The sequence below is a fragment of the Malaclemys terrapin genome, chromosome 2 (genome assembly GCF_027887155.1).
Source record: "Malaclemys terrapin pileata isolate rMalTer1 chromosome 2, rMalTer1.hap1, whole genome shotgun sequence".
NCBI classification, from domain to species: Eukaryota; Metazoa; Chordata; order Testudines; family Emydidae; genus Malaclemys; species Malaclemys terrapin.
The window spans coordinates 205232346-205250130 of NC_071506.1; the positions used below are offsets into that span (position 1 = coordinate 205232346).

At 40.8% G+C, this 17785-nt stretch overlaps 1 protein-coding gene across 5 annotated transcripts in view; it reads left to right on the top strand.

Moving 5' to 3' along the window:
• MYRIP (myosin VIIA and Rab interacting protein) overlaps positions 1-17785 on the top strand; it is a 350794-nt gene that overhangs the window by 273156 nt on the left and 59853 nt on the right. For all 5 annotated transcript variants that reach the window (XM_054019536.1, XM_054019532.1, XM_054019533.1 and 2 more), the window contains exons 5-8: positions 575-655; positions 4280-4377; positions 4725-4805; positions 10899-11048. In XM_054019536.1, coding sequence (XP_053875511.1) covers positions 575-655; positions 4280-4377; positions 4725-4805; positions 10899-11048 — 410 coding nt within the window. The remainder of the gene's footprint in view (positions 1-574; positions 656-4279; positions 4378-4724; positions 4806-10898; positions 11049-17785) is intronic.

Genomic DNA, 17785 nt, shown 5'->3' on the forward strand with positions numbered 1-17785 from the left:
TCAAGGCATTCCTTATGCTCAAAAGTAGTCTCATTGAATTATGCCTTTAAATGAAACTGCTCCCATGAGTAATAACATGCAGGATATGTAAGTAAGGATATGCAGGATATAGGAGACCTTTCTGTAGAAGGCCTCAGCGTCTAAATGTCATTGTTAACTTTCTTTTTCTATTTTCAGTATGACTGTAAGATAACCCTCTTGTTTCATTTGAAGATAAATACAAGCTTAAATGTCTGGGTTTGTTTTATTTATACAGTAGTGGCCTTTAAAATCCAGGATCTGTTTCAAGTCCCAAATGTCATGTTAAAAGCAAGTTCACTGCACTAGCTTTCATTTTACAAGTTCTGCATTTAAGTAACTTCATCCTCTCTCTCCCTCCTCTCTGTCTGAGAAATCTTTCATATAAAAGAAATAACATTTTGTATAACAGCTGAAATTCAAACAGGAATTTTCAGACTACTCTTCTATACATGTGGTGTAGTTAGAAACACCACTACTTTTTGAAAGAGTACTTTAATCTCATAATATATTGAATATTCATATACAATATGTGTTGTGCTGTCTTGTTGAGCAGAAGGAAGCTTTTTTGAAGGAAGCATCGAAAATGAAGGAAGCATTTGTGGCAGTGACTCTACATTCTACAGACAGACAGAAGGTAACTCTACTTAAAATTCATTTGCACTAAAACTGAGCTGTTACTGAGTTATTTGATAAATAGCCTACAGTGCTGGAGGGTCTCCAAGTCGCATTGGTCCCTGGTGATGAAAAGTTTACAGGATCACTAATCTTTTAGCTAAAACCTTTAGTGAGTTACCAGAGCTTCTGTGGTTCACAGGGCACATGCTAGACTTTATCTGTTTTGCATCATGGCTATTATGCATTCACTTCAATATGGTTTTCTTAATACTGTACACAGGGGAGGGATAGCTCAGTGGTTTGAGCATTGGCCTGCTAAACCCAGGGTTGTGAGTTCAATCCATGAGGGGGCCATTTAAGGATCTGGGGCAAAAATCTGTCTGGGGATTGCTCCTGCTTTGAGCAGGGGGTTGGACTAGATGACCTCCTGAGGTCCCTTCCAACTCTGATATTCTATGTTCAGAGTTTGTTCTCTCTCTCTCACACATGATTTTCCCCTAATGCTCATACACACTTGTTTTTCATATAGGTCTCAGTTTTGTTAAATTCTGTTACAAACCTTCCTTTCATCATAACTACCCAACTAAAGTAAGCACATTGTTAGTCTCCCTAAATGGATTTTGTAGAAATATTGTGTTTTTCTATTTAAAATGGTAAGTTACGTATTATTTAAGTTTAGAAAGTTAGTGGCCTCTGTCAATACTGTATTTTTAGGGAAATGTCTGGCAGTTCGGATTACGGGGGTGTGAATAGCAGTGCACACCAAAGTGCTGCACTATAACTCCCCTGCGTGAATCCTGCAGGCACGAACAAAAGGTTCCTACTTTGCATTAATGTAGCCCTGTTTGAAGAGGACTAAGTTAATGCAAACTAGGAACATTTTAGTTCACTCCTACAAAGTCCACATAGGGATTTACAGTGCAGCACTTTGGTGAGCACTGCTATCACACCCCCATAATCTGAACTCCAGGGCACATAGACATGCCAGAGAGGCAGAATATAGAAATGGGTACAGACCACCCAACATTTTTTCTGTCTATTGAGATGTTTATGTCAATGCTCATCATCATGGTTCTGAGAATCAAGGTGCATGTGCAATGACATAGGGAAAGGTAGGAGAGAGAGGTCATGGAGGTCAAATTTAGGCTGCTTGGTAAGAGATTTAAGTTCAGGACTTCCATGGTAGCCTTCTCTGAAATGTTTCCAATTCCGCGCGCAGGGCCAGTTAGACAGGCGGAACTGTAGAGTATCTTTGCGTGGATAAGAGGATGATGTTTAGAGGAGGGATTTAGGTTTATTAGGAAGTGGGGAACCTTTTGGGAAAGGAGGAGCCTTTACAGGAAGGATGGGCTCCAGCTACACCAAAATGGAACCAGATTACTGGCATGTAAAATTAAAAAGGTTATAAAGGAGTTTTTAAACTAAGGCTGGGGGGAAAGTTGACAGGTGCAGAGGAGCACACAGTTCAGACAGACGTCCCTTGGGGATACTCCATAGCCTAGTAAAGAGGAGAGGCTAGAAGTTGATAAAGTACAGGCAGGAAATGAAGAGAAACAAGTCAAACAAAAAAGATTCCTATTCAATTACATCACATGAAGTCAGACAACTAAATACTTAAACATTTGATCAGTGCTTGTATACAAATGCAAGAAGTCTAAATACTAAGATGGGTGAACTTGAGTGCCTGATATTAAATGAGGATATTTATAGAATAGGCATCACAGAAACTTGCTGGAACTATGAAAAGCAATGGGACGCATACAAAATATATACAGTAGCAATGACTGACTGGGGGAAGGGAGGTGGCACTATATGTGAAAAAAGCATAGAGTCAAATATAGTAAAAGTCTTAAATGACTCAAACTGTAACATGGAATCTCCATGGATTGAAATTCCACACTTGAAAAATGAGAGCATAGCAGTAGGAATGTACTACTGACCACCTGACCAGGATGGTGATGGTGACTGTGAAATACTCAGGGAGATTAGACAGGTTACAAAAACAGAAAACTCATTAATAATGGGGGATTTCAACTGTCCCCATATTGACTGGGAACATGTCACCTCAGGATATGATACAGAGATAAAAAGTCTAGACACCATTAATGACTGCTTCTTGGAGCAGCTAGTCCTGGAACCCATAAGGGGAGAGGCAGTTCTTGATTAGGCGTAAGTGGAGCACAGGATCTGGTCCAAGAGGTGAATATAGCTGAACTGTTTGGTAAAAGCGACCATAATGTGATTAAATTTAACAGCCTTTTGGAGGAAAAATATCAATGAAACCCACCACAGTAGCATTTAACTTCAGAAACGGGAATTACACAAAAATGAGGAAGCTAGTTAAACAGAAATTTAAAGGAACAGTCATGAGTGAAATGCCTGCAAGCATTCAAAAATTGAAAGTCAAATCCTACTGAGGAAAATAGAATAGAACATATACTATAGCAAGTCAAGTGTAAATGTATAATTAGGCAGGCCAAAAAAGAATTTGAAGAGCAACTAGCAAAAGACAGAAAAACTAACAGCAAATTTTTTTTAAAGTACATCAGAAGCAGGTAGCCTCCCAGTCAGTGGGGCCATTGGATGATTGAGGTTCTAAAGGAGCACTCAGAGAAGGCAAGACCATTGCAGAGAAGCTAAATGAATTCTTTTCATTGGTCTTCACTGCAGAGGATGTGAAGGAGATTGCCACACCTGAGCCATTCTTTGTAGGTGACAAATCTGAGGAACTGTCCCAGACTGAAGTGTCAATTGAGGAGGTTTTGAAACACATTGATAAATTCAATGCTAAGAAATCACTAGGACCAGATGGTATTCACTCAAGAGTTCTGAAGGAATTCAGATACGAAATTGCAAAATTACTGACTGTTGTATTTAACCTATTCCTTAAATCAGCCACTATACCAGATGACTGTAGGATATCTAATGTAATGCTGATTTAAAAAAAAAAAAAAGGCTCCAGAGGCGATCCTGGCACCTACAGGCCGGTAAGCCTAACTTCAGTACCAGGGAAATTTGTTGAAACTATAATAAAGAATAGAATGATTAGATGCATAGATGAACACAATAGAGTCAACACACCTTTTGTAAAGGGAAATCATGCCCCACCAATCTATTAGAATTCTTTGAGGTGGTCAACAAGCACATGAATAAGGGTGATCTAGTTGATATTGCGTACCTGGACTTTCAGAGCGCTTTTGACAATGTCCCTCACCAAAGGCTCTTAAGCAAAGTGAACATTCATGTGATAAGAGGGAAGGTTCTCTCATGGATCAATAACTGGTTAAAGTATAGAAAACAAAGAGTAGGAATAAATGGTCAGTTTTCACAGTGGAGAGAGGTAAATAACCGGACCCCCAAAGATCTTGATAATTGTCCTGTTCTGTTCATTCCCTCGGAACCATCTGGCACCAGCCACTGTCGGAAGACAGGATTCTGGGCTAGATGGACCATTGGTCTGACCCAGTATGGCCGTTCTTATGTTCCTGTGCATCTTGATCAGCTTGGGATTGAGGTCTGGCTCTGCATCTCTGCAATAGACTATACCAAAATCCTAGATCTAAGAATTACTGAAGCTGAAGAATCTTGGTCTGAATTTTGCAGCTGAGCATAAATGTGGGTATTTTGTTTGCTTTTTGACTAGGACATAGTATGATGGACACCCTAGCTGTGGCCTTACGTGTGGCAGAAGAAGCAGTAGAAGAAGCCATTTCCAAGGCAGAGACATATGGTGAAAGCCTGGTAAAAATTTTTAATAACATTCTGGCTTATATAGATCAGTTTTTTCTTTATTCAAGTAATAGTGGAAAGGTGAGTGAAAATCAAAGAAAATGTAATGCAGTGATGTATTAGCTTACTGCATTAGCTAAAAGAATTGTGTGCTGTTTTTCTGAAAGTTATTATCAAGATAGCACACATGTTCCACTTCAGAAATACAGGATATTCAAATAAATTAGAGTTATTTACATTCAGTTCTTTCTGCATACAATGCGAAGTAGGATATTACTCATTTTTATTTTGATATTGATCTTGTACAAATACCACTCAAATGTGACTCTGTAGTATTTATAAATTGTATCTTTGTGCAGGACAAACAGAACGAGGCTTGTTATTTACGGGAACATAAGGAGGAACTGATTGAAGAGCTTGCCACTACCATAGTGCAGAAGGTATGTGATGCAGCTTTGCTGTTGCGAATTGAAGTCTTTGGAATATTAAATGGCTAGAAGACAGCCCTGTAGTCTATCAAGGTTTGATTTAACTCACGCAAGATGATACAGATCAGAAAAGGATTGAATGTGTATGTGTGGATGACAAGAATATCCAGGAGAGGAACAGCTCAATGGAAAATATCCTGCCTCCTGCTGCAGCAGCTCTTGGGAAATTGGTCAGAAGACTGATTCTCCTGAATAAGTTTTAAAAACCTGGACCACCCCAGACAAATTGGAACTGTTGGCAAGTTTGTCAAAAGCTGCCTGTCGATGAGATCTGTTTCACTATAGAATAATTTCCCGAAGACCATTACAAATCAGACAGGGAAATGTGCATACGTTCATTACATAGAGCTATGCGAGTAATCGAGGAAAACAAATGTTCTGGAGCGATCTGAAATGAAAAATTTTCTTGGCAAAACAAAGCACCAAAAATTTCATTTGGGGTCAAATGAAACATTTTGCTTTGATTTTAGGCACTTTTAACTGCTTTTTAAAATTAAAACAAAGGAAATTTAGAAACGTCATTGGAAGAGGACAAGGGAGCGTGTTCTCCTCTATAGCCTTGTGGCTAGAGCATTCACCTGGAAGGTGGTAGACTGGGGTTCAGATACCTAATCTGCCTATATGGGGGCTCCCATATTGCAGATGAGTGCCCTAACCAGTGGGCTATTGGGTAACAGGTCACCTCCTCCTCCTCTTGCTGTTTTACGAATAGCACCTAAGTGCCTTTCTGAAACTAGCCTGAAAAAACCCTTCTGGCTGAATCTCTTTGGCGAATTTGTGTCAAAAATATTGCACTGAGCTCAAGTATTACAGAGAACAATCCTACACTTGCAGGGAGATGGATTAGATAAACTACTCAATCTTTTTTTGTCTGCAGATGAAGTAGATTTTCAAAGGTACATTTTCAAACACTTAGGGGGGAAGTGAAGGTAGCTATAAAAATATATGTAACAAATGAACAAAAGAGGAAATTCACAGTAATGAATATAAATCAGAAGCTAGCAATTACAGACAATTAATAGGGAAAGCAAAAGGACAGAAGGGAAAATCAGTGGCTAGCAGAGTTAAGGACCTAAACAAAGGGATTTTTAAAGTATATTAGGAACAAAAGGAATCCTAACTATGGTATTGGTCCATGACTAAATGAAAATGGTAGAATTGTCAATAATAATGCAGAATGATAGAATTGTCAATAATAATGCAGAACAGACCAAAGTGTTCAATGAATATTTCTGTTCTGTATGGGGGGGGGGCAGGCAGCGGGGGAACAGATGATGTGATCTTATCAGATGATGGTGAAACACTTTCCATTCCATTCCACTCGGGAAGATGTTAAACAGCAGCTACTAAAGCTGAGCATTTTTAAATCAGCACCTCCGGACAATTTACCAAGAGTTTTAAAAGAGGTGGCCGAACAGATCGTTTAGTATTAATGTTGATTTTCAAAACTCATGGAACATTGGGGAAGTTCTCGGAGACTAAAAGAAAGCTAATGTTGTGCCAATATTTTAAAATAGTAAACGCAACTATAGTAATTATAGTTCTGTTTCCCTCATATCGACCCCAAACAAGATAATGGAACAACTGACACAAGCCTTGATTAAAGGAGGGTGAAATAATTAATTCCAATCAACATGGGTTTATAGAAAATAGAACCTGTCAAACTAACTTGAAATCTTTTTTTGGTAAGATTGCAAGTTTGGCTGATAAAGGTGATAGGGTTGATATAATATACTTAGGCTTCTTTAAGGCATTTCGCGTGGTACCATATAACATTTTGATTAAAGAACTAGAACAATATATAATTAACATGGCACCTATTAAATGGATTAAAAACTGGCTAACTGATAGGTCTCAACATGTAATTGTAAACGGGGAATCATCATTAAGTAGATGTATTTCTAGTGGAGTCCCGCAGTTCTTGGCCCCATACTAGTTGACATTAGTATTAATGACCTGGAAGCAAACATAGAATCTGTTAGAAGAAGGAGCAGGTTGACCTAGAGGCGGATTGACTAGATGGGATCCTTTATTGCGATACTTGTTCCCCTCGATCCAATTGTCGAGTAAGCACTGGATTAGTTACAGCACACTCCTTTTACTTAAGTTAGTATGTAAATGCCTACATCTGGTACAACACCCGAAAAACGCTTATTAAGTAATTGAAACACCCATACAATTAGTATATCCACCCCTCTCTATTGTTCACAACATTACGCATGTTATACAGGCATTTTTACCTTGAAAATACATTTCTTTGCAATAATTTGTTGCTACAAATTTCTTTAATCAGCAGTTCTCAGGGGAGGGAGGAAGGGGCCATGATCCAGGGCTCTCTTGTGTAGCTGGGAAAGAAGGGATGGGGAGATAACCCTTCTTTTACACAAAGGGTATTTTTTTAGACAACTACATTTCTTATGCAGCTGCAAGGCTCATCAATTCTCAACAAGCAACAGGGAATGGAAAAATATGGCAACTTATTTATTAAACAAAGAAATACTGCCTGTCTGTGCCTTTCTCCCCTAATGCCATGTCAGCATACCAGCAGCTTCCCAGGTCTTTTCTTAAACCTAACATATCCCAACAGAATCATCACTGATAAAATTTTCAGATGACACAAAAATTGGGGGAGTGGTAAATAGTGTAGAGGAAAAGTCACCAATACAGAGCAATCTGGATTGCTTGATAAACTGGATGCAAGCAAATAATATGTGTTTTAATATGGCTAAATGGATACATTTAAGAACAGAGAACATAGGCCATGCTTACAGGATGGGGGACTGTATTCTGAAAAGCAGTGACTCTGAAAGATTTGAGGGTCATGAGGGATGATCAGCTAAACATGAACTCCCAGTCCAACGCTGTGCCCAAAAGGGCTAATGCGTTCCTTGGATGAATAAACAGTGAAATCTCAAATAGGAGTAGAGAGGTTATTTTCTCTCTGTATTTGGCACTGGTGTGACCACTCCTGGAATTCTGTGTCCAGTTCTGGTGTCTGCAATTCAAGAAATATGTTGAAAAGTTGGAGAGGGTTCAGAGAAGTGTCACGAGAATGATTAAAGGAATTGAAACTGTGCCTTATAGTGTTCGGCCTTGTCCACACTGGCAAGTTTCTGCATAGTAAAGCAGCTTTCTGTGGTGTAACTCCTGAGGTGTACACACTGCCAAGGCACTTAGTGCGCAGAAACTGCACAGTTGCAGCGCTATAAAAAAACAACCCCAACAAGAGGCATACAGCTTTCTGCGCTAGTGCTGCAGTGCCAGTGTAGACACCGTGGTAGATTACAGCGCTGTCATTGGCCTCCGGGAGGTGTCCCACAATGCTGTGATTTGAACTCCACTGCCCTGCCCTCAGGTGACCAACCATGAGCCCCACCTTGGGAATTTTGAAAGTCCCCTTCCTGTTTGCTTGATGACGCATGCAGTGGTCTCAGTGCATCTTTCCAGGTGACCATGCCTGCTCCACGCACCAGGTGATCCCCCGCTTGGGACAATGCCGAGCTGCTGGACCTCATCAGCATTTAGGGAGAGGAGGCTGTCCAGTCCCAGGAATTATGTTATGTTACCTATGGACAGATTTCATGATGCATGACAGAAAGGGGCCATGACTGGTACAGTGCAGTGCAGGGTCAAAGTGAAGGAGCTGCAGAACGCCTACCACAAGGCACAGGAGGCAAACCACCGCTCCGGTGCTGCGCCCACGAGTTGCCAGTTCTACAAAGATCTGGAGTGGATGCTTTGGTGGCTCGCGTGCCAGTCGAGAGTGGACTGAGCCAGGAAGAGGAAATCCTGGATGAGGATGTGGAGTGGGAGGGGGACCCAGAGACAGAGGACGACTAGGAGGTCAGAGATGCATGCAGCCAGGAGCTCTTCTCTACCCTGGAGAAGGCCAGCCAGTCACAGCTGTCAGATCTTGGCAAAGCACAAACAGGAGAGGAGGCCCCTGGTAGAGGGTCTCTCAGGATCACAATGGGCATTTTGACTTCCCCTACGGTGATTTTCTGGTCCGGGAAGAAAGTCCCTGGTTGCAGCTTCCTAAACAGGGCAGTGTTCCAAAAGATGTATGCGTCATGCACCTTTCCAGACCAGCCTGCATTAATGTCCGTGAAACACCCACGGTGATCCACAAGCACTTGGAGAACCATAGAGAAATACGCCTTCCAATTAATGTATCGGTGGCAGGGTGGTCTGGTGCCAAAATTGGAATGTGTGCGCCATCTATTGCCCCTCCACAGTTAGGAAAGCCCATTTGTGCAAAGTCATCCTCAATGTCACACATGTTGCCCAGAGTCACGGTCTTTCAGGGCAGGATGTGATTAATGGCCCTGCCCACTTCCGTCAACATGAGTCCAAAGGTCAACTTTCCCACTCCGAACTGGTTAGCGACTGATCGGTAGCTGTCTGGAGTAGCCAGCTTCCACAGTGCAATCGCCACGTGCTTCTCCAACAACAGAGCAGCTTTCATTTTCGTGTCCTTGTGCCGCAGAGCTGGGGCGAGCTCATCACACAGTTCCATGGATGTGGCTTTCCTCATCTGAAAGTTCTGCAGCCACTCCTCATCATCCCAGACATGCATCACGATGTGATTCCCACCATTCAGTGCTTGTTTCCCGAGCCCAAAAGCGGCGCTCCACTGTGGTCACCGCCTCCATGAATGCCACAAGCAATCTCATGTCATAGCTACTACATGTGGCGAGATCAGTGTAGAACTCTTGCCTTTGTAGTTTAAGGAATAACTCCACTGTAACTCGTGATGTGTTAGTCAGAGCGAGCAGCATATTGGTCAACAGTGCGGGATCCATTCCTGCAGACCGAAGAGGCAGAGCGCGCAGTACACAAACCGTTGAAAGATGGCACCGAATGTGGACAGAAGCACAGGGATTGCTGGGATGTGAAGCAATGCATCACGGGACATTGGGACAGAACCCAGGATTCCTGCGACCACCTCCGCCTTCCCACAATTCTTAGTGGCAGAAGAGGAAGAAATGCTCTATGGGATAGCTGCCCAGAGTGCACCGCTCCAAATACCACTACAAGTGCCGCAAGTGTGAACACGCTATTGCGCAGGCAGCTGACAGTGTGAACACACAACAGCAGTTTCCCTTCAGCGCTCTCTGATTGGCGATGTAGCTCTGCCAGTGTAGACATACCCTTAGACTCAAGGAGATCAACCAGTTCAGTTTAACAAGGAGAAGATTAAGGGGTGACTTGATTATAGTCTTTAAGTACTTCCATGGGGAACAAATATTAGAAAATGGGCTCTTCAATCTAGCAGACAAAGACTTAACATAATCCAATTGCTGGAAGTTGAAACTATACAAATTCAGACCGGGAAATAAGGTGTACATTTTTAACAATCAAAGTAATTAACCATTGGAACAATTTACCAAGGTTTGAAGTGGTTTTTCATCAGTGGCAATTTTTATATCAAGATGGGATGTTGTTCTAAAACATATGCTCTTGTTCAAACAGGAATAAATTCAGAGAAGTTCACTGGCCTGTGTTATGCAGGAAATCAGACTAGATGATCACAGTAGTCCCTTCCAGCCTGAGAATCTATGAATCTAAGGAAATGGTGCTTAAGCACCTAACTCCCGTTAAAAGTCAGTAGGAATTAGGTGTACTTTTGAAATCAAGCCCATATTCTTTATTCTACGATTCCATACCAATATTCATCTACTTATGCATTCTTATTCTTAGAAAATGTATACTTGGCTTCCAGATATAGATCACATTAAGTACCATTGGTGGGGTATAGATTTCCATATTGTTTTAATTCAGCTCTGGTGTTCCTACAGATATTAGATAATGACTTTATTGTAACTCTCTTGTGCACTTGCAAATCCTCTGACTTCACATAAGAAGAAATAAGTGCAGGTTGTGAAAATCAAACTTGAATTAGCTGGGGCCGAAGCTAAAGGAAACTCAAACTTTCTATTCCACGCTGTTCATCTTGACACAGCCAATGCATTTTGAGCCATATGGCTCTGGCAGTACTTTCCAGTAACCTTTTTTTTTTTTTTTCTCTCTATTTCAACCCTACAGATTATAAGAAAGCAAAAAAGTAAAGCTGAGCAGGCAGAGGCTGATTTTAATTGGCCACAGTCCAGAAGCAGCGGTCTGGCATCTGTTGCTGTTTCAGATCAGAGCATGCTGACTTTTCCGGGCAGTCGCAGAGGATCCTACACATTATGGGTGAGTGACCAAACTCAACCATCTAAATTTTCTGCTGCAAGAAATTGGAAAATAGAGATAGTAGAGATGGGCATGCTGACTAGAATGTTAAATGCAAATATACAAAGCATGAGCATTAAATCCAAAGAGTAAATGTTGTTTGCATACCACAATCTGATGATCAGGTGAGATGTAGGGCCCTTGGTCATTCCTGTCACACTACCTCTCTCTTCCACCATGCTCTATGCCAGCTTTATGTCAGTGAAGCTTTCCTCACTGCAAGAGGAATGTTCTCTTGGCCATTTTTGTTAAGTTTTCATCCACTTGGCACCGCTGTAGCAGACCACAGAATGCAGCCCAGGGAGTTTTTTTCATTATCATCAATCATCACAGCAAACAGTGGGGGAACAGATGATGTTGTGCCTGGACGGCAAATGTTGAGGATCATTTTGAAAATCCCCACTCTGGCACGGCTGCCCCTACTTTTCTTTCACAGGGCGAACAGGGACTGTGTTCTAGAGCAGTGGTTCTCAAAGCCGGTCTGCCGCTTGTTCAGGGAAATCCCTGGCGGGCCGGGCTGGTTTCTTTACCTGCTGTGTCCACAGGTTTGGCCGATTGCAGCTCCCACTGGCCACAGTTCACCGCTCCAGGCCAATGGGGGCTGCGGGAAGGGCAGCCAGCACATTCCTCGGCCCGCGTCACTTCCCGCAGCCCCCATTGGCCTGGAGTGGCGAACTGCAGCCACTGGGAGCTGCGACCGGCTGAAACTGTGGACACGGCAGGTAAACAAACCGGCCTGGCCCGCCAGGGGCTTTCCCTGAACAAATGGTGGGCCTAGTTTGAGAACCACTGTTCTAGAGTATCCTCTGTACTGATAGAAATGAATAAGTTTCAAGCTAGTCTTTTCCAATGTATATACTACTACTTTGTCCACTGAAGTCAATAGGATCCTTTCCAGTTATTCCACTGTGCTCGGGATCCGCCATACAAGGGGTGGGTGATTTAAACCGTAATATCGGGACTCTCTCTACACACACTGAGGTGTGCAAAAAGATACAGACACAACTTTGTGCCTACATTTTTTTCATTGCAGACGTTGAGCCTCTTTTTTGCAGTGGAGACCTCCTACTATATTGGGGATGTGGGTTTTTTGGGGAGGAGGGTGCAAATTCTTAATGTTCACGATTAAGTCCAAACTTGTGTTAGCTTCAGTGGAAACAAGATTTGATCCTTGGTGCTTTTTTCTCTAAAATAATTTTTGAAGCTTGGTTTGCTGTATTTTGAGTCTGTTAAATGTTATTTCTTGTTTTGTGAGCTGTTAACACAAGTCTAAATGTTGATTTGTATTTTGTTTCCTAGCTCTCTAAACAAATAAACTAAACACAGCTGCAGATTACTGTGTAGGCCCCATGTTATATTACAGAGTGTTTTCCCCTCCTTTTGCTTATTTTCTCAGCAAAACATTGTTAGCACCTGCTAGGCAGTGAAGAAAATCTACACAGGCTACAATAGTAAGATTTCAGTTACAGCAATAAGGGAAAGTGGGTGAAAATAAGCATCAGTAGTTTCTTTGGATTGGATGTTTTATGTGGAGAGATTCATTTCCCTTTTTAGACTCCCTTGAGACACTTCCCAGGTGTACCCTGGGCTGTGAGACATCTCATTAGTGAAAACAAGTAAAAGTTTATTTAGTGTATAGAGATACAAGTGATAGCAAGTAGATGAATTGGAAACAAATGGTTGCCTATAGAAAAAAATCATAACACGCATTGTAGAACTAGACTTACTTAATTAGCTACTTACCTGTCTTACAGAGCAGTGCTCACCTGAAGTCTTTCCACCTTTTTACAGCCACGTTTGGCAGTGACTCTCCATTCATAAGACAAGTCACTCTGTCAGCTGTCTTCTCAGTGAAAGGTCCCAGGTGCCTGTTTGCACTCCAGATATATTAGAACTATCCATTGTCCTTATTCAGAAAGTGGTTATTTCCTGTATACTCCTTCCTTGTAGATTTCACAACCACTTTATCAGCATGTGGCTCAGGCTGCAAATAGGCATATACTGGAACACACAATGACCAGACGGGAGGATAAATGTCTGTTACCCCCTGCCTAAAAGGAACCTTCTGAGACATGCCACCTTCTGGATACTGCCTTAACATAATTTTCAGCATGTGCACATAACTTCATAATAATTATCATCTGTACAGACATTTCTCAATGATTATGATGACCAGTGGGCTACTGGCTGTTGGTAGAGACCTCACACCATCCTTTAGTGACTCATTGTGCATATATCTGACCCAGGGGATCCCTGTGAAACTGTATGTATGTATCCCTCTGCCCTGTTCCTCCATCACACCCCTCTTATGATTCTACAAGCATATCAGACACCGTGCTATCCAACTACTGGACAGCTTGTTTGTGGCACCATGTTGGGGGCTGAAAAAAAAGTAAATCCGCCACTGAGTCAATGAGAGTTTTGCCTCGGGAGCAAAAGGAATGTTCTGTTCAAATCTTCAGGTATTATTTTAAAAGTTTTTAATAGCAAACTGAATCCTGCTGTTCCTTTGCATTTAGAGAACTCAACATGCAATCAATACACGTTGGGATTCAGTACAGAAATAGCAGACAAGGTCATATCCCTATTTTTGTAATTTCACTTCAGTGAAACTCTTCTTTTGTTTTCGGTTGTACTAGACTCGGTGGAGAAATTTGGACAGATAAAACTGGTTGTGTTAGAGTTGGTCCCTTTATAATAACCAGCTACAAATCTTTAACTGCCATCAGTTTGTATTGGCTATTTAGACGTGATGGAGGCCATATAAGAATTTGAATAGAACAGAAGTAAGCCTGTCCATCTGGATTCTATTGAAACTCGAATCTACCCTCAAATCAGCAAAACAGAGCTCTGAGTTCCCAGTGAATACTTGTGGAACCTGTGGCTGCAAAGTGCCTCACATGGAGCAAGCAGAGAGCGGTCAGTGGCCACATGGTTCTGAATAAGAGCTGTGCTTCGCAAAGATATGAGCAGCAGAGGAGACCTGCATCTGTCTGCAGACTCAAGACTGAATTGCATTCGTTTACAAGTTCTCCTTTGAGAAGGTTATCTTAATTTACTAGAAACTAGATACTAGAAACTTAGTTTTTTGTTCTTAAATGAAAGCGTAAATTCTACAGAAATTGACATTTAGGTGCACGTGCTCACTAGAGAAAGCTTCACACTGACCAGTGATAAGTGAGATTATATATGCACAAACTAAAAAGGCTATGACCAGTCTAATAGAAGCAGTTTCAGCCTCTTCAGCTCACGCCTCTTTCAGAGCCATCCCAGGCAGAGTATTATCAGGGCCAGAGCTGTATACATAGACCCATCTCCTAATAAGTATTTTGTAGGCAGAGTTTCTTCTGTTTAGGAATTTCTTCACAACCAACCAAATTCCTGGGTGAAGCAAGCGAAAGCAGGTTAGATTAAATCAAGTGGAACAAGAATGTGAACAGGGAATGAAAGATGCACAGAGTACGGGAGAGAGATAGAACAACTATCTTTTTTGTAATGCAAAACTGGCAAATTACCCTAGGTGCAAAAAGTGTATTCCTTTTGTATGTAAGATGGTAACACATTGAATTTAATCAGGATGATAGACCTAATCACACATTTGTTTAAACAGATTGCATGCTACAGCAGAAGGCATTAAAAATCCACATTTACCCACACAGTTTATGACAGATATCACCTATCTAAGTATAGAGGGAAATTGTTATAGTCTTAAATACCACTGTGTTCTAACTGATGTGAAATGCTGACTTTTAATGTCAACTACTGTACATGTCTGATCTGTGTCTGCTGGAAAATGCCATTGGGCGGTCTGCATGACCTCCCCAATTGTCCAAAATTGCTTGTTTCTAAATAATTGTTAGTTTAGTTAAGACAGCATTTTATCGTTCTAATATAAATAGTGTATGAATACAGCCCAAGTTATAAATCAAGGGCAACAGAGTAAATAGAAACAGACTGTCTGACATATTTGATTGTTTTGATTTTGGAAAAATGTGTTGATCTCCATATATATGTATTTTTAAAAGCATCTCTTCTGAAATATATTCTAATTGCTTAATTGTAAGTACTATGCTGTGCCACTAGCTATAAAATACCTTCTTTCTTCCCAAATTTCCTCAAAGTCCCATGCCAATGTTAAATTGCTGATGTAAGACTGAATGTTGTATTCCTTGTGTCCCATAAAAAGAGATGGATGACTCCATCTGTTTGTCATTAGCACTGTTTGGCGCAATAGACAATGTTAAGATGTCAGGAATTTTGAACAAGGGACAGGTTATTTTGTATCCTTTCAATATATTCCATTACTATAAGTCACTGCAACTTAAAGCAAACAACCATTTGGTGTACTGATGGAATGCAGGCATCCCAATGTGATGTAACTGGTATATAAGTGGTCTTCTATATTTTGGCTAAAATAATGCTAATGTAAATAGAAATTCATTCATAATTTAGTGTATTTAAAACAGCTAGGAATATAGGAAAGAGGAGTATTTCATTAAAATCCACATCATTGTTGCAGTCCAGGGGACGCAGAAATGTACCAGTTAAACTAATTATGTGAGAAATCAGGGAGTCGAACTACTGTATTAAAAATTGCAGGTCACTTCTGGCTCAGGTTCATCAACATGTTTTAACATTTTGGTTCAGTTCTAGTTCAGACGCTAACTTAGAATGATGGTTCGATAACCATTTCAATCACGTTGAACCTGTTTGAACCGGTTCAGGTACATTTCCTGCAGATTAATGTCACACACACTTATGCTTGCATTATGCTTGTAACTTCTAGCAAAAGAATACAATGATAAATATTTCCTTATAGAAAAATTGTTTTAAAACAAGTTATTTGTACGCATTAGTAAACCTTTCTCCAGAACTGTCAGTCATATTTTGACCACTGAAGTTACAAAATAAATTTCAGTCCAGAAAATGCCCTTTCTACATTGACTTGCAGAGCAGGAACCAAGCCCTCAGTGGGGGAAGGGAGGTGTTCTGGGAGTTATAGTTCCCTTCTATGGGCAGTCCTCAAGTGGGCATAACAGGATAACTACCAATCCCAGAACCCCTCTCTACCTCACCACCTTCAATGGCTTCTTGGGAAGTTTAGTCTCTTCCCCCTCCTCTCTCTCTCTAGTGGTGGAGTAGAGAGAGACCCTTCCTCAGGAAACCCAAAAGACCCTCCCCTGCGATTATTGAACCTATGATTTTGAACTAGTTACAGATTTTTGTTTTTTTGGGTTTGGTTCCAGTTCAGGTTCATTGCAACTCGGAGGTTTTCAGTTCGGATTCAGTTTCCAGTTCACTCAAAACCCCCCTCTGAACTGGTTTTCAGGTTTGGGTTCGGTTTGACTCCCTGTGAGGAATACAATATACTGAGAGTTATTTACTTGTTTAAATGATTTGCTTGAAAAAAGGAGGAGCCAAAAACCTGCAGTTCTTACTTGGCTCTTATTCAAACAAAATACCCGCTGAAATCAGTGGAAGCCGTATGCTCAGCACCTCTTAGCATTTGCCCCAAACTCTATACAAAGCATTAAAACATTTCAAAGAAAGTATAACAAAGTGGATCCTGTTGCAGACATAACAGAGCAGGACAGCAGCATGGAGCAAAGAAAGGATTACAGAGCAGGAAATATATGCCAGCTAACACCGATTCACATCTTCTAACTACAATATATCATAAACCATGCTATAGAAATACATGTAAAATGTATTCTATAAATATAAAAATACAGATAAAATATAAACAGGTTTTTAGACATAATTTGGTATCTATTGTTTAGAATAATTGAAATGTATTCTACAGAATGTGTTGCATGGACATTCTCCCAATTACCTGGGTGCCAATCACCTGGATTTCAATGTGTTAGCTCCTGTCAGTTTCCTCCTTATGAAAGTCAGCAGCAGCACCTCCTCCTCACTGAAGCCCAGCACAGAACATGAAATTAAGAGCAAATTACTTACTTTTGAAAAAAAAAATGGTAATTACAAGATGCTCATCCCTCAGTTAAAGGATTGTATAGGATGAGGATTTTATCTCTTGTATCTAGATGCTGAAGTACAGTGAAATAAGAGAGGGATGAGAAAATAAAACAAAAGTGACTGTCACCTTCCTAGAATTCAGTCAGATGTGCTTGGAATATTTTCTTTTAATCCTCATTTTAGCTTCCAGATAGAAACAAAAGACGTTATCAAATGATGAATGAACTACCCATTCCTCCATTCTTTTCTTTTTTGGGTGGAGGGGGGGGAGGAGAGAACAAAAGATACAAATATCAATTTATCTCCCCTGAAAATATTCAGGTAAATAAAAATACTCCTGTTGATCCCATGTAAATACATTCCAAAATATGCCCATAGAACATTAACCCCTCATTCAGACATTGTAAGAGCGATTTTCAAAAATTTATGTTGCACTGACGGTCCTTTATATAGTTTATTTATAATCCAGGGTTCACTAACATTTGCTCTCCAATAGTGTTATAGCAGTGAGCTTTATAAAGTGTACACTGGTATTTATTAAGTGATAGGAGGCATTGCGTGCGGACAGTGTTACTAGTGCCCCTCCAATCAGTTAAGAACCACACCGTCGTCTTCTTATGTTGAAGCTCCCAATGAACCAGTCTGTTTATAGAAAAAGCGGTGCCATTCCAATACGGTCAGTTCTGTCCATCAAAAGGCAGCTGTAATTATTCATTAGG